Source organism: Onychomys torridus, chromosome 14, assembly GCF_903995425.1.
Source record: "Onychomys torridus chromosome 14, mOncTor1.1, whole genome shotgun sequence".
Taxonomy (NCBI): Eukaryota; Metazoa; Chordata; class Mammalia; order Rodentia; family Cricetidae; genus Onychomys; species Onychomys torridus.
The window spans coordinates 54456504-54481240 of NC_050456.1; the positions used below are offsets into that span (position 1 = coordinate 54456504).

Below are 24737 nucleotides of genomic sequence, written 5' to 3' on the forward strand. Positions count from 1 at the left end.
GAAAAGGTTGATGAAAATCTAAAAAGTACCAATAGCAGTGTCATGGAAGGGAGGCTGAGAAATGTTTACAGTAAGGTTGTAGTAGGGAACAGTGTATTCATTTGGTGAGATGGGCCCACACGGGCATTCATGTGGCAACTTAGCCCTTGACAATAATGGAGAAGACCCAGGAGCATACACCAGCAGCTCCTGTTAATACAGATGGGTCATTTCAAATTCTCAAATCTGTTTTTTAAAGACTACTTTTATATTAGAAGATCAATCTTTGCATTTATCTATTTATAAACCTAGAGGGGTATGAAGGTTTCTATCAAGAAAAGAAGCATTTGCAGGTGGGGGGAGAATGGCCAGGACCCAGATGCCCTTATTCCCTCTGAGAGACTCTCTTAAGTTTTTGTATAAATCATGCCTTTGACACAGACTTGAAACATTTCTTTAAGTATGTGAATAGCTTTGGACTGTTCTGCTTCAGAATCCGATGGTACAGAAAAACTGCCACAGTGGAAACCGGTCTTCCTATTGACTATAATGATCAAGCTGACTCAGGTCAACCGAGGCACATACTTGAGGATCCAGAGTCCAAGTGCACACCAGTCATTAGTGAGGCTGCACTCATATCTCACAGTGCTGTCTCGCCCGTGTGTTGATTTGGCTCCAGTGGGTCCTGGCAGCCACTGCAGATCTCTTCTCTCTCCACCTCTCCCCCAGTCTGGAATCCTGGTGGGGCACTGACTTCCCTTTCTGTCTCATCTTCCTGGCCTGTCCTAGCTGGGCCACCGTCAGTAGATTCCTGCCTTGGGCTTGAGCATCTCCTCTTGCTTTAGTGAGGTGGAGCTGGTCCACACAATGGGGAATCACTCAGTTGGCTGCTCACTACAGGCGTTGCCATCCCTTAAAAGGTGTGGCATGTGCAGCGTTTCCCAGCATTAATACGTGTATTTCATGTTAGGATCTTGATTAGTGAAGTACCTAAGTGGGTCTTTTTCATTTCAGATCACCCTGAGACAATTCAGGAAGTGAAAATAAAGCAGCCCAAGCAGCAGCAGACAACAGAAATCCACACCGATAAATTATCTCGTGAGTGTTTGAAACACACCCTGCTCCCTGACCCACCCCTAACAGAAAAGCAGGTGTCAGGTGGTCTATACTTTAAGGCCCTGGCAAGTGTCCTTTTGTTCTGCCCTTCCCCTTAGAGTTTCCTGTTGGTAACTGGATTTTCTTCAGAAGTATTTTCCATTTTCTTTAGAAGTTCTGAGCACTGTCTTTTTTCCCAGAGGGAGAGGAATTAGCTGCTCCTTGTAGAAACCTTGTCCTGCTTGCTTAACATTTGTAGAACGTGCCTGTCCTGCTTTGTGGGGGATGTCTCAACTCAAGCTTTTAGGAAGGGATAATGATAAAGTCAAAATCTTGTTACCAGGCTGTCTCTGGTGAGCAAAATTTATTAAGTTCAAGATGAATACTCGTTAAAGTCTGCATGATTTCTGTTTCATGTTAACATTATTTTGATGTTCTAAAATGTTTATGTGTCATAGAGATCGTATGTTTATTTTTCCTAATGACCTGTGTTTTTGTTTTGTTTTGTTTTTGCTTTAATAGGATTTACCACTTCAGCAGGAAAAGAGGCTAAACTAGTCTATACCAATTGCTCTTCTTTCTCTGGTCCTGCTGCTGTTCTTCTGCAGAAACTTCCCAGCACCCATCTGTCATCTATTATTACAACCTCTGCCCTCTCGTCAGGTCCCGGCCACCATTCTTCTTTATCTCAAATTTCTCCAGCTATCCCCAGCATGCCTCACCAGTCAGCACTTGTACTGAACCCAGTCCCCGACAGTGCTCCTCCCTCCATACACCCTGGGACCCAGAATGTAAGCCCCGCTGGCCTGCCACGCTGTCGGTCAGGCAGTTACACCACGGGCCCCTTTTCCTCTTTCCAAAGTGCCGCACACATCTATAGCCAGAAACTGTCTCGTCCCTCTTCAGCAAAGGCAGGTGAGTGAGAGAATGAGAACTGCCTGCCGTGACAGCTCCTCCCCAGCCCCGTGAAAATCGAGCCCCCTCCTTGCCCTTTGCCTCTGCTGTGACTAAAGGGAGGCCTTGCTTTCTGTCCACTAGCATGCATTCACTGATACAGAACGAAACAGGGCTGCTTTCCGGTACTGTACAAAGAAATGAATGAGCAAGGCACCTAGCTTTCTCACTGTAGATGATCACGGACCTGTGAGTCCTCTGCATTCTTTCCCATTCGGGTCGTTATTCCTGACATCAGACAACTTACAAACCACCTGAGCATATAACCAAAGACTTCTTAAGATAGGATATTGAATTTGAAACGAAGTAGACCCATATTATCAGTCAAGTTTTCTTCTCATTTACTTCATGGTGTTGAGGATCGAACCCAGGACCTTACATATGTTAGGCAGGCACTCTACCAGTGAGCTATATCTCCAGCCCAGTTTTTAATGACAGCTTCATTGAGCCATAACCCCTACTCAGAAACTTGGCTATTTTCGTATAAATTCAGTGGTGTTTGGTATGTTCACAGATACGTACAGCTAACACCACTGCCTAACTTCAGAAAACTTTCTTTTCCCCTTGAAGAAACCCCGTCTATTAGCAGTCACCCTCATTTCTTCCTCCTCCTAGCCTCTGGCAACCACTGGTATAGCTTTCTTTTCCACAGATTTGTTTATCCTGGACATTTCACGTAACTAGAATTGTTCAGTAAGTGGTCATTGTGACTGGCTTCTTTCACTTAGTGTCGTGTTCTCAGGTTCATCTGTTGTAGAAGTATCACCCTTAATGCTTTTTAAGTAGCTGGATGGTGTTCTAGTGTATGGTGTACAGCATTTACTTTTCTGTTTGCCAGGTGATGGGCATCTGTTTTTTCCCTCCTTTGGCCATTAAAAACAGTGGTGTGATAAGCAGTGTGGCAGCATTTACAAGTGGACATACATTTTTATTTTCAAGGGCATATAGCAAGAGTAGAATTGCTAGGTCACATGATAAATTTCATGAGCCCTCATTGTAATGTCTTTTTTATTTTACCCATCATAGAAGGTTTGGGTAAATCCATCTGTCTCTCTACCTATCTATCTATGTCTCTATCTGTTGTGTAGAAGGGTTACGATTGGCATTTCCTTAATGGCTAATGATGACTTACTGGTTTTCTCATGCCTTTTGAGTGTTTGTATACTTTTATAGAGGAAATGTCCATTTGATTTCCCTGCTAGTTTTTCAGTTGAGATATATCTTTGTCACTGAGTTGTGTTCTTCATGTATTCTCCTTAAAGTCCCTCATCAGGCGATTGCTTTAAAAAGTTTCTCCCTATTTATTGATTCTTTTCACTTTCTTCAAACATAGAAGTTTTGATGAAGTCTGATTTCTCTATTATTTTTCTTTTGTTGCTTATAATTTGTGTCACATCTGAAAACATTAGCTGCCCAAATTCATAAGGAGTTCCTTCCATTTTTTTTTTTTTTCCCCTCAGAGTTTTGTGTTAGATTCTTACATTTGTAACTTTTGTCCATTTTCAGTTACATATTATGTGTGAGGTGATGTAGGGGTTTAATTTCATCCTTCTGCATGTGGGGATTGAGTTTTTCCGGGACCATTTATTTAAAAATGTTATTTTCCTAGAGTTGAAAGATTTATTTCTGGAGTCTCAGTTCTATTCCTATTGATTTTTTTATCTGTCCTACACAAGTATCACATTGTCTTTCTGTAGCATTATGTTAAGTTTTGAAATCACCAAGGGTTCTCCCAACTTTACTCTTCTTTCTCAAATCTGTTTAGGTTTTTTGGGGGGGTTTCTTGCATTTCCATGAAAACTGTGAGATTGTCAATTTTTGAATTAAAAAAAAATATGCCCATAGAGATTATGGTGAATCATTTTGGGGAGTGTTTTAACATTGGTTGGAATTTTGAACAATTTAGTAATGCCCAAGTTAAAAATAAGTTCTACCTAAGCCACATGCCTTAAATGACTACCCTTAGTCAGGCATGGTGGTGCATGTTTTTATTCCCAGCACTCAAGAGGCAAGAGCATAAGAATCTCTGAGCTCAAGGCCAGCTTGGCCTACATTGTAAGTTCTACACAGTGAAACTTTATCTTGAAAAGGGCTAGGGGGTGGGCAGTAAGATGACTCAGTGGGTAAAGGCACTTGCCACCAAGCTGACACCCTGAGTTCTGTCCCTGGGAACCACCTGGTGGCAAGGAAGAAGCAACTGCAAGCTGTCCTCTGACTTCCACATCCTTTACTGTGTTGTCTGGGTGCATGTGCACCTGCACACACAAGATATCAATAATAGATAAATGTAACTGCTGTGAAAGATGATTTGAACAGAACGGCAAGGTTGTCTCTTGATCATATTTAGGACTATGCACCCAAGAAATAGAGAAAATATCTACTCAAGAACACATATGTATAAAAATCTGCTATATCCTATATCATAAACAAGAAAAAACATTTGTAAGTCCTGCAAGGATCATTCTTTACCCACACCTCAACTAAGTTAAAGGCCAATAATCAAGGAATATATAACAAATCTGTATATTTCAAAATCAAAAGTGGGAAAAGAAATTTTAATGTAAAGAAAATATTCTAGAACTGAATAACAATGGGCAGCTGCATGTCCTGGTATGTGGAGAAGGAAAACAATGATCTACATCTAAGGAGAAAATCATAAAGGATATGTAAAAACTCCACAATTGAAAAGTAGACTAGAAGACACCAATGCCACTTATGGACTATGTCTCATAAAGAAGGTGTGCATTTGGTGAATGAAACTGATGAAGAAAAGAGAGGGGAGACGGGAACATTAGAGAAGGAACGGAAGAACAGACGAAGATGTATCGATGAAGAAAAGAGAGGGGAGACGGGAACATTAGAGAAGGAACGGAAGAACAGACGAAGATGTATCGATGAGATAAAAATAGAATGTGACCAACAACTTTATTCCCCCCAAATTGAGATGGACAAACTTCATGAAAAGCACCACATGTAAAATTGACTCAGGATGATGAAGAAAGCCAGAATAGTCCTGTGAATATAATTGGTTCACTACTTAAAGTTTTTCTCTGAATGAAATGATCAGACCCAGATAGTCTGATAGGTAATTTCTAATGCTCTTTCAAGAAGTGGATAATTCTGATATTAAAAACTATTAGAGAATAGATGAATACTCTTTAACCCAATTTGTGAGACTGGACTTGTCTTGAAAATAAATAAGTTAGTGATAAAGTTAGAGAGGAAAATTATAAATGGCCTTCATTCTTAAATACAGATGCACAAATTCTAATCAAAATAAAAGCCAGCAAATCTAGCCACATCTGAGAGAGTATTCCATCAGCAAGTCTATTCAAGGATGTAGGAGTGGTTTAATAGTAGAAGACATGGCAGTATCATTTGCCACACTAACAGACTAAAGAAGATAGAAGGTGTTCCTGTCATCATTGTAAATACAGACAAAGATGTGGTGAACTCCGCATTCATTCATAATAATCCTCTGCATACTGAAAACAGACTGTCCCTATTAACAAGAAAAGAGGGTATCTGCCTCATACCTGAAATGTGTCAGTCTAAATGGCAAAATGTTGACCATATTCCTGTTGATTTTGTGGATAAGATGAGGATGCTCATTAATGTTGCTTCTGTTCAGCATTTTATTGGAAGTCAAAACCAACATAAAAGATTAAAAAAATTAAAACCAAGGCAATAAGATTTAGTTGCAGGTAATATTCTATCTACCTACAAAACATAAAATGGTCTCTAGGTACATTTTAGGAAAGACTCAGCTATATAACGTTAGAAAATAATTGTTTCAACTGAAAATGTATGTCATAAAGTAAGAGCACAAAGTTCGGTAAGTAGTGAAGGGGGAGTTGAGAGAGGGTGGGTAAAATCAATATAATGATCATATATTGTATAAAAATGGCAAAGAATAAAAGAAGCTTAAATGGTAAATTTTATTATGTATGCTCTATCAGCTGAAAAGCATTGAGTCCAGTCTGTGGTGCCTCTATACTCTTGGGAGTGTGGGCGTCCAGTGATGCACAGTCAGCCTACCAGAGGCCACACTCCAAAGTTTAAATTCTGTGATATTAATTAAACATAGTATTTTGAATCCATTATCACCCATGAAACTGTTTATGGAAAGCATCTTGAACATTAGCATAAAACTATACGGTACCCTGGGGGAAAGTTTAGGAAACTTTTTATACAATGTGGAAAGTCATCAGAGAAGACCTACATCAATTGGCACGTGTTCTGTATGGACCATAGGAAGCCTCAGGTCACACTCATCAAATTGATCTCTGGATTCCAAAGTTCAGTGAAAACCTCAGCAATTTTACTGTTTATCTCAGTAATCCTGAATGAAAATGCTAAGAAACACTGAGAGCCTCTGGAGTTCTTTGTTAAGACTGTGGAAAGGTAAGAAAGTGTGGTATTTACAAAAGCACAGAGTGACCACAGGAACTGAGTAGAAAGTTAAGAAAAGTCATGCAAATCGCGAGGGTTGTACATCAGTGGGACAGTTGTCTTTCTCATAAGCAATGCTGTGGTAAGTAAGTGAGATCAGATCCCTGCCTCACCCATACAGGAAAATAAATTTCAGTTGCACATAGCAACACCCACACTTCGCTTGTGTAGGCAGGAGTTTCTTGAGTTCAGGAGGCCAGCCTGGGCAATATGGTGAGACCAGCTTTTCAGATGTAGAACTAAATACTTGTTAAGAAGTTCTTTACAGGCTTATTATATGGAGCAAAAGTAAAAACAGAAGCACAACTCTAATAACTCGAGAAAAAGACAGTAGAAAAACGACGTTTATCAGAAAAGCAATAACATCCAACATCATTGGTAATTAGATAATTAATTAGCCCTTAGAGAAAGGAGAACTCGAATGTTTGGCAGTCCCAATATTAAAGGATGTGTGGTCAGTAGGAATGTCTGTGTGTAGGAGTGGAAAACATGCCACCCTGATACTGTCACTTTGGAGTCCCACTCCTGGGCATAGGCACAAGAAAAGCCCTGCTGCAGGGTGAGCATGAGCGTGCACTGTGCAGTCAGTCGGTTCAGAGTAACGGCCGAAAACACAAGAAGGACAAGACAGCCAATGAAGTGCATGGGTTTATCTGTACTGACCCAGTGAGGATGCCTCCTGTCAACGCCGTGTTAAATGATGAAAAGCTAACACCGAGAAACTACTGTTGGGAGAGGCCGTTTTTATGGAGCCTGAAAATAAGCAAATTATCCAGTATTCATGTGTACATATGCAGGAAACCACTCCTAAGTACATGATAGGGTGGTGTGCAGAGAAGGAGAATGAATGAGAGGGAGGTTATGGATGGAGAGGAGCACATTGGTTAATGTGTGTTATTGATCATGTAGCTCCTGGGTGTGGTAGAAACTTCACAGGTGTTCATCATCCTGGGCTTGTGACTTACCCAAACACTGTGAAAATGCCTGCATACCAGTTAATGCAGTGACGACTATGGGAAGGCCTTCTGGAGGAATGTCACCACGTGAAAGGGCAGAAGGGGCCTGGGAGGTGTGGCTCAGTAGCAGACAGAACTGGAGATCTCCAGCTCAAACCCTAGCACCACAGAGGTACATAAGTAAGTGGGTAAAACATTACAGTGTTTCTACTTCCGTGATTTTAAACATAATTTTAGAAAATAATCAGAAAAAAACTGGAACCTTGATTTTATTGTGATCAAAGAGTTGAAAGAGACTTGAAGTCTGAGAGGACAGGCCCTCGTGAGCACAAAACCAGTGCTGTTTGTCTCAGTGTGCTTCGTGTCTCTTTCGTACCTGTTCCCCCTGGGCGCTTTGTTAAGTATTGTGCGTGCTGTTACCATGGATGCCGCAGACTGCCGTGTGTGCTTATGTAATAAAACCAAACAAGAACCAGAATTTCAAGGTTTGCGTTCTCCTAGTGATGCTGAGGGGAGATCCCAGTGCCATGAGCTTGCTGCTCAGCTGTCCCCTGTAAATCCTAACATTGGCTCTTCCCCTCTCCCTGTGCTAAACATCCTTTGTAAGCCAACACACATGAATAAACACGTGATCATGTGGCTGTAGGATGTGGTAAGGACTTACGTAGACTTTTATCACCACTTGGAGGTCATCTTTGGCCTTTCTGTTGTTTGAGCCTCCTAGGATTCGGCAGTGTCTGTCCCCGTGATACTTGTTTGCCACTGTTGTAGTTTTATTCAGGACTTGGTTCTTAAGTGGGTGAGAACTCTTCTCTTTTTCAGCAGGTTCATGCCATCCACACAAGCATCATTCAGGAATAACCAAAACACAAAAAGAGGGTGAAGAAGGTTCGTTCAACCGAAGGTACAACCCAAGTCTGGTTACGGCCGAACTCCAGCGGCTGGCGGAGAAGCAGGCAGCCAGGCAGTATTCTCCAGCCAGTCACATCAGTCTCCTCACCCAGCAGGTAGGGACAGCCATGCTGCCTCAGAGCTCCGTGGACCTGGGAGTGGGTGTGGCGGGGCATGCCAGTCTTCCCTCACTTGGCTGTTTCCTATGTGCTCATGGTCTCCAGTGCATCTTGGCTGCTGTTGATGTATAAAACTGAACTGTTTCTCCTTAACTGTGAAGAAAATGGCTCTTGTAGGCATTGCAAAGCTAAATCTGTTACTGACCCTTGTAGTATGCATGTTATCGCATCTAAATTTCAACTGTAAATTCAACTTTAAGGGAGTAAAACTTTTCATTGCATTATTTTGTGCGTGCGTGCGTGCACACGCATCACTTAGTGTTTGTAGAAGTGAGAGGACAATTACAGGAGTCTGTTCTTTTTGTCTGCCCTGTGGGTCCCATGAGTCCCACAGGAGGAAACTCAGGTCTTCAGGCTTGGCAAACAAGTCCCTTTACTCACTGAGCCATCTTGCCAGCCCAGGGTCTTTTAAAGTAACTTTTTCATTCTTAAAAATTTCCGGTAAGCCTTAGTTTTATAGATCTTTTTTATTAGAGTTTCCTCGCGTTGTCTTTCTTCCCCCACCCCCACCATACTTATCTGGTTCATAATAATCGGAGAATGCTTCCTGTCTAATGATTACTGGCATTGGTGCAGCTGTGGCAGAAACTGGCTCTAGGATGCGTGTGTGTGTGTGTGTGTGGTGGGGGGGGGGATGGTTTACATGACACCTTTAGGCTCTCTGGCTTCTCTGGGTTCTCTCTTCTGGTAGTCCTTGGTATTTAATTGAAAGTAAAACCTTCTTCCTTAATGTTAAATGGACTCAAAGCCCTCCAAACGAGGTATTGATAACAATAGTTCCATGATATTCACTATGTGGTTACATTTTTCTGTATTTCTGTTGTGTTGAGTTTTGTTGTGTTTTTTTTTAATTGATTGTAATTATAATTAAATTGGGGTGGAGGTGAAAATGCTTCAAGTACATGTAAAACAGTAGACAACACACCACTTGCTTGTGATACCCTAATTCTCTGTTAAAAAAAAAAAGATTAGCGCAAAGAAAGGTAAGCCTAGTATCACGGACTTGGCTTTCCCTCGCCCTCCGTCAGCATAGTAGGCAGTAATCATTTTCTTTTTCAGTCCCCAGTAGTTTGAAACAGATAGGTTAAGAGGCCTAATGTGTAGGGGAAGTAAAGAAATAGAACAAGGGGGTAATCAATGAGAGTTGAGGGGGGTTGGAAAGTTAGATATCAGTCACAGACTGATGGGAATAGGCATGGCCGTAGTCAAGAGAGGAAATTGAGAATGTCCGCTGTCTGTTGGAAAATGGAAATTATTGGTCATGGGCTGATATTTTGGCTTCCAGTTAAGTAATCTAGAAGCATGGAGACATTAAATTATTGTCAATATTAGTGTTTACATATTTCCGACTTCTCTCATTTGCTATGTTGCATAGCACAGACAATTCTAAGATCCTGATCCTGTAGGAACCCAGGTTTACATACCCTTACCCAGAAGCCATTCCCCTTTGGTGTTTCTCTTCTGTAGTGAATCTAGGTGCCTTTGCTCTACAAGTCCGTCAGCTCCTGTTTGTGAGAATCAGAACCTGCCATTAGATGTCAGTCTTAACTTGGAGAGTTTCAGCAATAGGGTGCTTCTTGTGTGATGCCGTGCCGAGGGAGGTGTGTTGTGCAGATAGCAGGGTGGAGCACCCAGGAAGGGTGGTTAGCCAGCCCAAGTCTTGGGTCCTTCTCCTGCTGACTCTGTATATGGCCCAGAGCACTTCATTTCTCAACCTCTGTAGATGTGTTTATCGATGGGAAAAACACAACCGCTCATAAAGATGGGGTGTGAAAGCCTCTTTGCAAGTCTTAATGCCCTGTACTTGGGAAATACTTATTTCAGCCCTTAAGGCATTAGGAATACATTGTTTCTAATGTGATGACAGCCACTTGTTGACAAATGCATTTTGTTCTAGAAAAGCTCAGTTGTGTGTATTCAGCCATTTCCTTTCCAAGGACACAGTTACTTAATTTGTAATTTGGAAACTTCTGTTATTTTTCTCTGCTATTTAATAACTAATAATACATTGAATTATAATGATATTTGATATAGACTCTGGCACTTTTGTCCTCTAGCTGCTTTTTTTTTTTTTCTTTTATGCTGTTTTTAAAAGGAAAAGCTGCTTCCATTTCTTAACTGACCTGAGTGATAAATGCCTGTGGCTTCCTGGAGGAAGTGGGCAGGAGCTCTGGGACTCTCTGAATTCACACTGGGAGCGAGCTGTAGCTGTCAGCACAAGCAGCTTTGTGTCCTAACCTCAGGTGCTGGGGTTTCCTCTGACTTCACACTTCCTTCATCATTCCTGATTCAGTTCCGTATCTCTGCTTTTTTTTCTTCTTCCCCCTTTTTGGGTGGCTAGTGGGTAACTCCCCCTTCCTAAGATTAATTCTGGATATATGAATACTATTGCTTTATTATTGTAGACTTAATTATTGTATTGTGTTATCTTTACCAATTTCTTCCTTGTGCTTTCCTTAGCTTTATTTTTCTATTTCTTGAGTTACATGTCTCATTTATTTCTTTCATTCTATATTAAAGGCTGTGAATTTTCCTTTGAGCATTGCTTTAGTTATTTATAGCCCTTAAACTCTGTGATCTAATTGTTTTGTAGGCAAGAAGTTAAGAGACTTTCACTGGACAAGGAAAGCAGATTTTAAATCATTTGTACAATGGTGAAGATTTCTATAAAATTAAATTGTAGAGTATTTCAGAGGAAACATTTTATTTTTATCTATAATTTCAACTACTTGTCCTGTTAGTCAGTGGCTAACTGACTTTCTAGAAAACTTTCTATTTTGTTGTGATTATTTATTTAAAAGAAAACACTTTGTCCAAGCCCCTACCATTGATGATATGACAGTCATCTGAACATAATACTAATAGTCAGGAGCACACCAGAGATTTCCTCAGGGAATATCAAAACTGCCCAGGGCAGCCCGGCTTGCCAGTGGGGGTCAAAAGAAGGCCACAGTAGTCTTCTGGCAAGAAACACTCATTTTTCACTGTGTCACAAGAAGGGCAGAATCAGCTTCCGGGACCCTGGCACGCACGTCTGTGGGGCAACAGGTTCTGTGGTGAGTCGAACTTGGGGAGTCAGCACTGGACACTTGAACTGGAGCTGAGAGCAAAGCCTCTGCGGGCCTTAGCTCTGCTCAGCAGGCCTTGGTTCTGCGGGCCTTCGCTCTGCAGGCCTTCACTCTGAGGGCCTTGGCTCTGAGGGCCTTGGCTCTGAGGGCCTTGGCTCTGAGGGCCTTGGCTCTGCAAGCTTCTAGGCCTTCAGAGGGGCTGCTGGAGCCTCTTGTAGGTGACTAGAAATCACTCAGACACAGGGGCTTGAGCTGGATCACTCCCGTATTTGAGAAGCAGCAGGGAACTGGAGGATGAGGCAGTGTTCCCCCTTTCTTCTCTCAAATACTAAGAAATAGTAAGCTAGCCAGAGATGGTTCTTTTTTTTAATTTTTTTTTATTTTTTTTGCTTTTTCAAGACCGGGTTTCTCTGTGTAGCTTTGTACCTTTCCTGGAACTTGCTTTGGAGACCAGGCAGGCCTCGATCGAACTCACAGAGATCCTCCTGCCTCTGCCTCCCGAGTGCTGCAATTAAAGCCGTGCACCACCACCGCCCAGCCTTTCTATCTTTTTTTTTTTTTTTTCCTTTTTGAGATGGTTCTTAATAAGCCCACAATTGATGAAGACTTGAGAATTTATATTAGAGCCTACATTTTTAAGAAATTTGTATGGCTAAAAGCAGAAGCTCATTTCCCTAAATTCCTTTTTTATCATTTCTGCTATTATGCAGCTTTGTTGAAATCCTAGAATACATAAGAATAGCAAATATTCCCACCACGTGAGCAAGGAAAGGTCTAATCCAACCTGCTTGTTTTCTAAAGTACACATGGAATAACCAGGTGCTGAGAATGTATTACATGCCTCTTCTATTATGAACGCACATATGCTGCATAAACACTGTTTAAGGGGCCATCATCTGGACTGAAATCTTTTAGTAATTGTTGTGTGTATTCCTGAGAGCAGTGTTAAGAAGCATCTGCACCTGTAGGGGAGGGGTTCTGGGACGCTGGAATGGGACATCAGCTTAGGTGTGAGATCTCACTCTCTGCTTCAGTCAGGGCTGCAAGGGAGGGCAGATGGGCATAGACGGGGTCCTTTGTGGTTATTGCTGTAATGCTCAGAAGAATGTGGTGAGGAGCGGGAGGCAGGGCATTAGAGGAGCACTGGCCCTCTCCGGCCGGCAAGTTTGAGATTTCAGGACCCAGCTATCATTAGGAGCAGCTCCAGCTCTCCCAGCCTGGGAATTTAATCAAAGGGATACCAGCAGACCACCCAGGCAGGGCCCCACCACGAACCCGTGTGCTGTGTCGGTCTGCTCCCCAGCCAGCCGTGCAGAGACGTGGCCAGGCCTCCTGAAATGTGCTGACAGATACAGAAGAGGGAGGCACGCTTTGTGCGCTTGAGATTTTTCATTTTGATGGGGAGCGGAACAGAAAACCACTTGGTTTCTTTCATTTCGCTGCTCTTTACTCTGAGGCTCCCCAGCCTAATCCTGCGGAAGGGTCTATCAAGACACAGAACATTCGGTTTCCAGCAGTTAGTCCTTCCCTCCTCATCTGTGTCCAGAGGGACTCTGTGTCATCCCCTCTGTTTCAGGAGCTCCTAGACAGGGCCACTGTGGACCTTGCCTCAGTTACAGAAGTCCCAGTTGAGAGTCGGTGCTGCCTTCTTGGAGTGGGTGCTAATGTCCCCCTGCATGTTACAGGCAGCAGGACTTGGCTCTGCAAGCTTTCCGTTTCCTTCTGAACTCTCTGAGCACACAGACTGCTGGGCACTTAGGCTCTGGTCTGGAGCTTGTTCTCTGTTTTCTTTGCTCTGAGTAGAAAATATACTCCTCCATAGCACACATGCTACCTGTTCCTGTTTCTAGAAAGACAAAAAGGTAGAGAGGGAAAACATTAGTTTTTAAGTCACAAGACCTGGGAAGTTCATTGCCCTGTCTAGCCTTGATTACCTCATCTTTAAAAAGTAAATAAATGAAGGACCAGAGGTAGAAGATTTTGCTGCAGACACAGTGCACTTCAGACACAGGCCAGAGGTCCTGAGCTGGATCTGGCCTGAAAGCCTCTTCCTTGAAGACTAGTTTTCATGGTACCAAAAGACGCCATGCAAGCTTCCAAGGAGGGGCGACCAACAGTCACACCCAGCTATGATGATGTGGGCCACAATGGCAGTCAGCATGGCGTAGTAATTCTAGGGTCAGTAGTAGCATGCATTCTTTGGCAGTGACCAGCAGTTCTCCAATTGGACCTAAGACCTGCTTAACAAGAGGGAAATCATGCTTGGAACTGGAGACCTAGCCAGCTACCTAGGGCTAGTGAAGTCATGGATCTCAGAAGATCTCAGCCGCCACTTTCTGAAAGGCGAGTCATCCCTAACCACATCCTAAGTGTTTGTCCTTTTACCCACAGATAAGTATAGTCCTTACTCCTCACCAAGGAAACTTCTCTTTGCAACAGACAGAGACCATTACAGAACACCACAACCTGCCCAATGCGGAGTGGTGGAGCCCAGTCCCAACTGATCTATCTGCAACACAACTCCTGCTCCTAAGGCTCAAGATGATTGCATACGAGGGGGCAGAACTCAGATTGTAAGAGCCAGATGAACAGGGTTTGTTGTGTGGTTGGATTGTATAGAAATGTCAGAAGCTGCACCCATGAAGTCTTCCAATATGGGTGCCTAAGCATGAGCCGAATAAGGGTGACACCGACTGAGCGACATGCTGATGTATAAGGGGAAGCTCAGGAGGCCTTAACCCTATACAAAGAGCTCCAGGCAGCTGAGGAGTGCTGCGGTAGTTCTAAGTGAAGAATGTGAGGTGGCCCTGGGCTCTGTCCCCTTCGTGCTATAGGTGCCTTTCAGTGAACCTTTCCTTGGGGTTAATCCCTACATACATAGCTTTATCTGGTACCTATGTGCGGATTTCTCCCAGCGTGCATCTTTGTTCTTTCTTTCTTTTTTTTTCTTTTTTTTTGGTATGAGTGTTCTGCATGTATGTCTGCACGCCAGAAGAGGGCATCAGATCCTATTATAGATGGCTGTGAGCCACCATGTGGTTGCTGGGAATTGAACTCAGGACTTCTAGAAGAGCAGCTAGTGCTCTGAAGCCCTGAACTCTCCAGCCCCTCAATATGCATCCTAACCTTGAACCTTTGTGCTGAGTTTGGAGTCCAAATATTCAACTGCCTGCTGGACATTTGCCCTTAACTGCCTTGCCAGCATCCAGATACTTGACCATTTCCCAGAAGCATGCAGGAAGACGCCTCCATCAGTGTATCTGACAGCTGTTTGAATTTCCTTCTTTCCGCATTAGTGCACTGACATCTCAGAAACTCGGGTGTGGAAGCCTGGCTTATCAGCACCTCCATCTCCATCCTCTCTGCACCAAGCTGTTGCCCAGTCTTGCCATTCTGATCGAGTATATCTGTATCTTGTCTATGTAACTTGCATCAACATCAACTATTCTGCTAAAGGCTTTCATTATCTCTCAGGTGGACAGCCACAGGTACCTCTTGAACGATCTCCTGGCAGTGTCCTCCTGCTTATCCTCATCGTTAAAGACCTCTAGTCATGTTAAATCACATGTCTGATCCTAGTGTTCTCTGCTCATAGAATCTCTGTGATGTGAAACCAAACTAGTGGATGCGACTACCCATGGTCTTACCAAGAATCCGGCCACAGGGTACTGTGCCTGTCTCTGTTCTAGCACATAGGATTTTGCATAACTCAGCTAGAATTTCTTCTAGTCTGTATGCCTTAATTTATGCCATCTTCTCAGGAGAAGTGGTTCTTAGTCACCATGTCTGATCTGTCCATCTGTCCAGATGTGGCTGCATGAAGCCACTTCACACATTATTGTGCTGATTCTGTCATCATATTGTGTGTTGACATAACTCTCTTCTTTAACAGACAGTGAGCGCCTTAAGTTTTGGTGTCCCATGATGCCTCTCTGACTCAGGGATTGTACAACTGGCCCTCTGTGTCCAGATGTTCTCTGGGGTCAGTATAGTAAATTCTGAAGAGCCTGCATCTGTTCTGAACATGTATGGGCTTTTCCCCTAAACAACTAAGTACAACCAAGGTTTTTATAACCTTTACATCATACAAGTAATCTTTCTGTAGGTGTTTTTATGAGCGGGTATATGGAGCCTATATTCAATCATAATTGTATTTTACATAAAAACTTGATCATCTGTAGATTTTTATATCTCCAAGAGTCCCTATAATCCATACTTTAAGGATGTTGAAAGACATTATATTCAATAAATGTGCTTACTCATTAGTACTACTACTACTACTACTACTACTACTACTACTACTACTACTACTACTACATAGGGTTGGAGATTGAATGCAGGGTCTTGTGCATGCTAGTTAAGAACTCAACTGCTGACCTACAAGCCCCAGTCCTTAAATGTGTTCATTCGCTGGACTATGAGACCCTTGAAGATAGAGTGCATGATTTTTACCGTCCACCCCGGGATCTCTAAAGTACGCATCCAGACGTAGTTTTCAATAAACTAATGAAGAGCACCTGCCACTCAGCCAGAAGTCTTTCTGTCGTGGTCATGCCCTCAGCCCTTCAGTAGCCATGCTTTAAAGCACTCGGATGATAGTCATTTTGCATCTCTTGCCTTTTTGACTGTAAACCACATAATGGCAGTTCTTTCTAACCCATCACTTAGTGCAGGACCTTGTACTTTCTAGATACCACGTGCTTGCTAAAGGGAAAAGAATTTCTCTTCTGTATGTTGTTGATTTCTGCATTGTCTTTTAATACTAATACTTACTTTTCTGTTCTTTTTCATCGATTGTAGCACACCTGCCCTGCACACCAAAACAGTCGACATTAATCACATTCCTATTTTGTCCTAGGCAATATGTTAACAACAGGTTGTGTTCATTCTCTCTTCCATTTTAGGAGCGAGGAAAGTGCTTTTCCCACCCTTTTTTAAACTCGTGACGATGAAGAAATGCGAGTTAATAGGACAAGTGACTCTGCTGAGGTCACACACTGGATAGACACTGTATCAGGGCTCCAGCTCTGATCTCTATGCCTGTGGGTTTTATCTTAGTGGTCTCGGCCTCTTCTTCGAATCAGAACCAGATCTTTCCGCAGACTAAAATGCCTGAGCATTGCATCACCCTGCCGTTCTGTGGCACCACTGCAGTACTGCAGCTACGCCTTTGCTCGAGGCTGCAGAGACACAGAGAGACCATCTCCTTTCATGATTACAGGTGCTCTCTCCTCGCTGGTGCAAGTTGAGAATCATACGTGCTGTCAGGGTGCTTGGCTACTTATTGAATTAGGCCCTCATTAGATTATTCTGTAGGATGACCAGTGCTTTCTTTTTAGTTGGGGAGGGGAGACAATCCAGCCTTGGCCATCCCTTGTTAATATGTGTAAGTCTGTTTATCAGGCTAGTGGTAGCCCCCAGCTCACAAAACCAGAAAACATACATTGGCAAAAAGTCTGGCCATTTTCTCAGGCTGGCTTCCCAAGAATGTCTGGAAGATCTTGTTCTGGAGCTCTTACTATTGTTTGGAGCTATGAGTGTATAAGGGTCTTATGTAGACGGTGGTGTTCAAAAGAGGGAGGCGGTTGCCAGGAAGCTTCAGCACTAACACATTGGTGCTTTAGAATTCCTCATTCTTCCCAACCCACTTTAGAATGTGATTAACATGGTAGCCCTTATCTCCTGGTGATTGGAGTATAAACTTGTGGTTCATTTTATCAGCATCCAGGAATTAAAAAAGGAATTTAAACTGCCTTAAAACATGTGTTTATTGCTTATTGTAGCTAGTGGTTTAATAAATACTCACGAAGTGCCTTTGTAGGAATGTTCAGAGTGTAATTGCTTAAGGATGACTCTTTTATGTCCTTAAAAAATACGTTCTCCACCCTTCTCCAGTGTAAGCAGTTTGCAAGAAGCACACACCTGCCTCTCTGTGTTCTTGTCCGGAACAGATGTGTTGTGTCCTGTTCAAGGACTACCTTTTGTTCTAGGGACACACATGAAACAAGTTAGGAACAAGCCACCACATTCCCCAACTCCAGATCATAGCTGGGGGAGGACAGTTTCCACAGCACCTAAGATCCACTTGTATTTTGATGGGTTTTCCTGTATGAACATCATTCTCCAGGAAGCTCTAGACAAAATTGTGTTTCTTTCCGTCCACATGATCTCTTTTGAGGATCAAATGAAAGATGTACTCTTCGGAAAGAAAAAAAAAAGTGCACACATAGAAACTTGTGTTCAGTTCCAGAGTATTCATAGACATCCCACACACAGGCTCCCCTCTGGATATCCGTGGACACTTGGTCTCCAAGTTTGAGCCCTTGAAAGCTTTGAGGTAGTATCAGGCTAGTAGCTATCATTATTGATCATTTGATCCAAAGTCAAACCTCTTAGCATCCTTGCTGCATACATTCATGGATATTTCAGTAACACACTGCGTTAGACTGTTACCTCCATAGGGCAAGGATTACTTTCCTCAGCCTTCCTCCATGCTCAAACGAATGGCAAACCCAGACAAAGTAGTAAATATTTGGGTGAATTAATGAAGTCATTTTATGCAACACCCCTCTAGATCTTATTAGAAAAGAAATCTAAGATTTGGGGGCCTGCCATGATAAGATTAAAGAGTGACAAGAATGTTATACCTGGCCTGGTGGTGGTGGCCCACACCTTTAATCCCAGCACTCAGGAAGCAGAGGCAGGCCAAATCTGTGAGTTTGAGGACAGCCTGGTCTACAAAGTGAGTTCCAGGACAGCAGGGGCTACACAGAGAAGCCCTGTATCGAAAAAACAAAAAAGGAAAAGAAAAAAAAAAAAAAAAAAGAATGCTATACCTGAATTCTGTGCCACAGTTACTCATGAGTTAAGCTGTTACTAATGAAATGTTTGATGTTGAATTTCCATCTTCATCTTGATAAATAAATAATAAGGTACATAAAGTTTGCAAATGCCCTGGTAAGCCTGAGGTTAGTCACCATGAATCACCAATGCTTTGCTAGTCCTTTGCCATCTCAGTACCACGAAGAAGTCATGCAGTTTAGTCATTATGCAGAGAGGGAACAAAATCTGTGTGTCAAAGCTGTTATTTCACCCATATGAGAACCTTGCCTGAGGCTTTGAGAGCAGGCAGACATCATCTCTAAAATTATGCAAGGCACCAGCCAGAACAACACTTAGCTTCTGCTCTAATCACTGCTTATTTTATTTCCTTTAATTCCAAAGCACTCTCTCCCTTGTGGTCTATGCAGAAAGAGGTAATATGGAACCTCTAATTTCCTTGCTAGCCTTCTAGTGACATTTGCCATTCTACTACTTACTGGTGAAACTGGCTGCTAACTGGAGAGAGGCAGTGGAGGGGGACAGAGACACAGACGGATAGACCCCAAGACCTTGCCAAGACTGTTTGCTGGATTTCTTTGGATGAAACCCACTTCATTTACTACTACAGTTGGTCTGTATCTGAAGGATCCATGTCTCTGTATTCAACGAACCACAGTTTTAAAATATTTAGGAAGTGTCCGTGCTGACATGTCCTTGTCCCCGTTTCCTAAACATTATGGCATAAGAACCCTTTATACTTCATGTGGGTTGTATTTGGGATTATCCAGAAGTGAGCCTGTAGAAGTATATAGGAGGATGTGTACAAACCACATTCAGATATTATGCTATTGTGAGGGAAGAGGGTGCTGAAGAGTGAATGAGGACTCATGGAGTAGGTCCATACTCTAACCCCAGCCCAATACCACTTTTTTTAAGGGACTTGAATGCCCTCTATCTTGGGTATCTAGGGGGTGTGGAACCAATCGTCAATAGAAACCAAAAAGAGATGAGTGCTCCGGGGATGCAGCCCTGAGTAAAATATAGCCCCTGTCCTGAAGTGGCTTGTAATTTGTAAGGTAAAGTGGGAAATGAATTTGCACTTAATAATACAAGCATAGCATGAAGCTTCTAGAACCTTACCACTTAGCTCCTGAAGCAATTCGATGGCAGTATTTATGAGTATTTATTAAACCACTAGCTATAATAAGCAATAAACACGTGTTTTAAGGCATTTATAGGCAAGGGAGTGCCTTTGAAGGTAATACATTTTACCTTAGGATACAAAGCACAACAGGATCGTGATAAAACATGCAGGATTTCTTTCTTTCTTTTTAAGATTTATTTATTGATTATGTATACAGTGTTCTGTCTGCAAGTATGCCTACACACCAAAGAGGGCACCAGATCTCATTACAGATGGTTATGAGCCACCATGTGGTTGCTAGGAATTGAACTCAGGACCTCTGGAAGAGCAGCCAGTGCTCTTAACCTCTGAAACAGGTCTCCAGCCCAACGTGCAGGATTTCTGATTCTTATCTTTGCAGGTTGGATCTAGTCACAACCTCTCTTGCTATAGTTATGTCTGTTTGCTGGTCATGTTTTTCCCCCAGAGGGCAGCAATGATAAACTTTGGTCTTGTGCTGAGAACAACTAGACTTAAGACCTTCTTTGCATAGACTCAAATATGCTCTGGTCAGAGGTAGTCCTTAGCTATCACAATATAGATAAACCATTCATGATAGAAGCGTCTGCTGCAGATGGAGAGTACTCTGTTTATAAGGGGTTGACAGTTTGTTATGTAGAACATGGATGCATAAAAACAGATGCTGCCTATGGCCTCTCTGGTGGAGGACTTGAGAGGATACATTAATCACTTTTTATCTGTTTACCTGCACTGTCTTTTCAAATACCTACCAAGAACCTAACTGTTTCTAAGCATCAGTGTTTGGACTTCGTTTTCCTGGAGGTCATTGCACACAGGAATCCTAAAACCTGAGCAATAGCCAATGATGTCTGTTTGTAACCATCACCTAGAAGCTCAAGAGATGTCCAGAGAAGACCTTTGAGGAGATTCCTTGTGGTAATTACTGTAAGATTCCACACTGAATCACCAGCTGTGGTGACTACAGCCAAGCAGTAGTATATATCTATACACATCTTTGCCTACCAGGCTGAAACCCGAGGGGACTTCATCTGGCTGGTCTCCTCTATACCTTTCTCTCAGACACACCCTTCAATCTTGACTTTTAAACTAGTTTACTGTGAAAGAGATGCATAGTGGGGTGAGTCTAAGACGAGACATTATTTCCCTGTGGTCCTAGAACAAAACTGGCCTCAGATGCCCTCTCTAAACACACCCCTGCCCGTGCGTGCGTGCGTGCGTGCGTGCGTGCGTGTGTGTGTGCGTGTGTGTGTGTGTGTGTGTGTGTGTTTGTGTGTGTGTGTGTGTGTGTGTAGGAGGGAGCGGACATTGAGACCATCTCTTTATGTAGTCCTGGCTGTCCTAGAACTTGATATGTAGACCTGCCTCTGCCTCCTGAGTACTAAGATCAAAGGCGTGCACCACCCTTAACCTCCCTTTTTTAAATGGTAGGAAGCTCCATCTTGCCTCACCAGCTCTGTGGGAAAATAGCATCCCAGAGAAAGCAGGTCCAATAAACAAATATGAACACTGGATACATGAACTTTGAAAGCGTTCATGGTCAGATTACAAACCTAGTCCCAAAGCCTGAGCTAGGTGCAAGGGACAAAGGACAGATCAGTAAGCGATCTTTATCCTCTCTTACCTAACTGCCATAACTGTCCACTAACCATTAGTCCTTTCCCACTTACCCCAGAAAACAGCTTGGTTTGCCTGCCCTCCCTACAGTCCTCATACAGCATGGCTTGGGTGGGGCTTCCAGAAGTTTCCTTTGTCTCTAGAGCAAGCATAGCTCCTTCCCAGGGTATTGTTCCATCTCTTGCTGTCTTCTTGCGGCCTGCCCTTCACCAGGTCAGCTATCTGGGTCTCAGACATTTCTTCCTACTTGTTCATGACTCTCTGTTTTTTGTTTTTTGTTTTTTCTTTTTAGGCAGTTCATACGCTGTACTTGAATTTTCTTTGCACTGTCATGTTTTGGAGATCTCAAATACTGTTTTCTTCTCAAGTTTCAGATGATCAAATCCTGTGTGACTCGAGGCCACATTTCTCTTTGTGCCTTCACACTCTCCCCATGGCCTTGCTTCTGATAGACAACACAGTGATTCTTTGTTGAATTACATTAGAAGTGTAAAGTTTGTGTGGGCATGTAGGACAGCGTGTAACTTCAGCCAGGGACATCTAGTTACGTCTGTCCCCCGACAGCCCCTGTGCATGCCGAAAGGGTGTGTGTCTGAGTGGTTGGGGGTATTTTCTGGGAATCCATCCGGGCAGTCCCATGGTATTTTAATTATAGCACTGGCATCAGCACTACCTTTAGCAAACAGCAGTAACATGCAGTAACACTTGGGCGGGCCAAGCACCGGAAATTGGCTGCCTCCTCTGTGTCTCCTACCCCCTTTCCAGTCCATCACCTGTATTTACTCCTGCTATAATTTAAACACCTGTCTAGATGGAATGCATGCAATGTGTCCTTAGCCCACACATTCAGATATTTGCTCACCTGCCCTATTCGGAAGGCTGCCTCTAAAATAAATACTATTTGGTACTAAAAGAAAAAAATGCGCTGAGGTCACCATGGCAGTGGACACAAGGCAGGGGATGGGAGTAGAACATCTGGATTAACTGCTGTAAGAGAGGGAGCTGAGAAAGAGGGAAGGGCAAGGGGAAAACATCTGTCGGGCAGGCCCCAAGGCTCAGATAGAGGTAGGGTTTGGTGGCCAGATTTCCCACAGGCAATTATTCCCTTAGCTAGCCAGCCAGAGGAAAGCGGAGATGGGGGCATAGGTGACGAGTTGGTGGTTTTTAGGTTGAAATAGTTTTTTAATAATGGCAGTATAATACATAGTCTTGGACTTTTCTGGTTTGTTTTGAAATGTTTCATATGTGTTTGCATCCTCAGCATACTTGTACACAACACCAAGACATAGTGAAACCTGCATGACCCTGCTGGGACTCGAAGGAATCCTTCTCTCTTCCCCCTCGCCCCCTTGTGATGTCTCCCTCCACCCAAGGCATTTCTGCTGTCTGTCGGAAGGTCCCTTAGCTTTGTGGTGGACAGGGAGCAGCGCCTGCTCCCCTTCCCTGTCCCTGCCTTTGGTTTTCAAACATACAAGGCAAGCCGACTGCCTGTGCTCTTGTTAACTGGAAGTTGTGATTTGCTGGGGCGAGAGTGTACTTGAACAATGCCCAGGGATGCAGATGCTGCTGTGGTCCACAGACAGAAACTAGAAGGAGACGGCTCAGTGGTGCAAATGCTGACCCCGTGGTTGAAGTCACAGGAATGGAAGGTTTTGCCTCAGGAAGTCTAGAAGTTCAACTTAAAGGCCGCACTTAGCAATTATTTTGTTTCTCAACCTCAGTTTCTCCGTCTGTCTTTAAGAGTAAATAGTTCACATGTAGTGTACTGAGCACAAGACCTACAAAGAGCTGTGTATTAAATTCAGCCATTATTAGGTCCCTATGATTTCACTGTCATTGCTGCTAAAATTGTACCCATGGAGCCGGGCGGTGGTGGCGCACGCCTTTAATCCCAGCATTCGGGAGGCAGAGCCAAGCTGATCTCTGAGTTCAAGGCCAGCCTGGGCTATAGAGCCAGTTCCAGGAAAGGCGCAAAGCTACACAGAGAAACCCTGTCTCAAACAAAACAAAACAAAACAAAAACCAAAAACGCTGTACCCATGGTAGGACATCTCAAATGTGCTAATGCAGGGGCACACGGCTCCTCTTACACTGCTGTGCTAACTTTGTACATAAAGATGTGAGTATTTGGGCTGGAGAGAAGGCTCAGTGGTCAAGAGCGCTGGTTGCTGTTGCAGAGGACCTGAGTTCAATACCCCGCACGCACCCACATGGTGGCTCACAACCATTGTATCTCCAGTTCCAGGCGAGCCAACACCTTCTCCTCATTTCTATGGGCACATGGTACACATGCATACATGCAGGCAAAACATTCAAATACATAAAATAAAGTAATCGTTTAAAAAAGATGTGAATACTCATCTTCAATTAAATTTATTTTAAATTTTTATAATGAGTGTTCATGTTTTGCCTTCCTGTACATCTGTGCAGTGCTGGCAGAGGCTAGAAGAAGGCTTTGGATCCCTTGGAACTGAAATTACAGACTGTTGTAAGCTGCCTTATGGGTGCTGGGAATCGAAGCCCGATCCTCTGGAAGAGCAGATAGTTCTCTTAACTGCTAAACTATCTCTCTTAACATGGGCGTGTTCTTTGAATCATAGTTTCTATAATTAAAAGTGGTTTTTAAATTGCTCTATCTTCTAGACCCTTTTGTGGCCAATGCTATGAATCTAAGAATTGGGAGTTCAGGTTTAGTAACATGCATTCTAGTTAGTGATCAGTTCAGGGAAGCTGGCTGACCCAATGGCTGTGACCTCTACTGTAGCAGAATGACAATTATTACTATATTTTTGTGCACCTTAGCTAAGGCTATCCTTTGAAGAAATTCTTCTATCCATTATGGAAAAGGCTAAGAGGCTAAGACAAGACCAGGATAATTTGTATATAGTAACTTATCCATTATACATATTTATCTAGAGATGGTCAAGGCTCTAGGGAAGTGCCGTCCAGTAATTAGCCACTAGCTAGTTGCATTTTAAAATTAATGTTTAGGGCCAGGCAGTGGTGGTGCACGCCTTTAATCCCAGCACTCAGGAGGCAGAGGCAGGCAGATAGATCTCTGTGACCAGTCTGGTCTACAGAGCAAGTTCCAGGACAACCTCCAAAGCTACACAGAGAAACTCTGTCTCGAAAAACCAAAATTAAATTAAATTAAATATAAATTAATGTTTAAAATCAAGTTTCTCAGCCACACCAACCACATTTCAAGTACACGAGAGCCATATGTGGCTAGTGGCTGTTCCGTTGGACAGTGCAGATTGACAGTTCATCAACAGGAAGCATTCTGGTAGATATTGTTCTTTAGAGCAGTGTGGAAAATAAGAATGACCCAGAGATTGTCCCTTGTCTCTTGTTTAACACTGTATCAAATCATTCCATTACTGTGTGATTAAGATGCCAGCTATGTGGCTGTACAAAAAGAATGGTTTTTTTTGTTTGTTTGTTTTTAAAAAAAGATCAATTCATTCCTTCACTCTTTTGGTTATTGGTGATGTAAGTCCTTGCAAGACAGATCTCGGAGGCAAGGGGTGGGAACAACAGTAGCTGTGGTGTGTGTTGAGTG

General features: G+C 43.0%; 1 protein-coding gene across 12 annotated transcripts in view; it reads left to right on the forward strand.

Moving 5' to 3' along the window:
- Ttll5 (tubulin tyrosine ligase like 5) overlaps positions 1–24737 on the forward strand; it is a 248179-nt gene that overhangs the window by 108676 nt on the left and 114766 nt on the right. For 8 of the 12 annotated variants that reach the window (XM_036206323.1, XM_036206325.1, XM_036206326.1 and 5 more), the window contains 3 exons: positions 994–1077; positions 1597–1989; positions 8259–8443. In XM_036206323.1, coding sequence (XP_036062216.1) covers positions 994–1077; positions 1597–1989; positions 8259–8443 — 662 coding nt within the window. The remainder of the gene's footprint in view (positions 1–993; positions 1078–1596; positions 1990–8258; positions 8444–24737) is intronic. The other 4 variants (XM_036206324.1, XM_036206327.1, XM_036206329.1 and 1 more) reach the window with 4 other exon arrangements.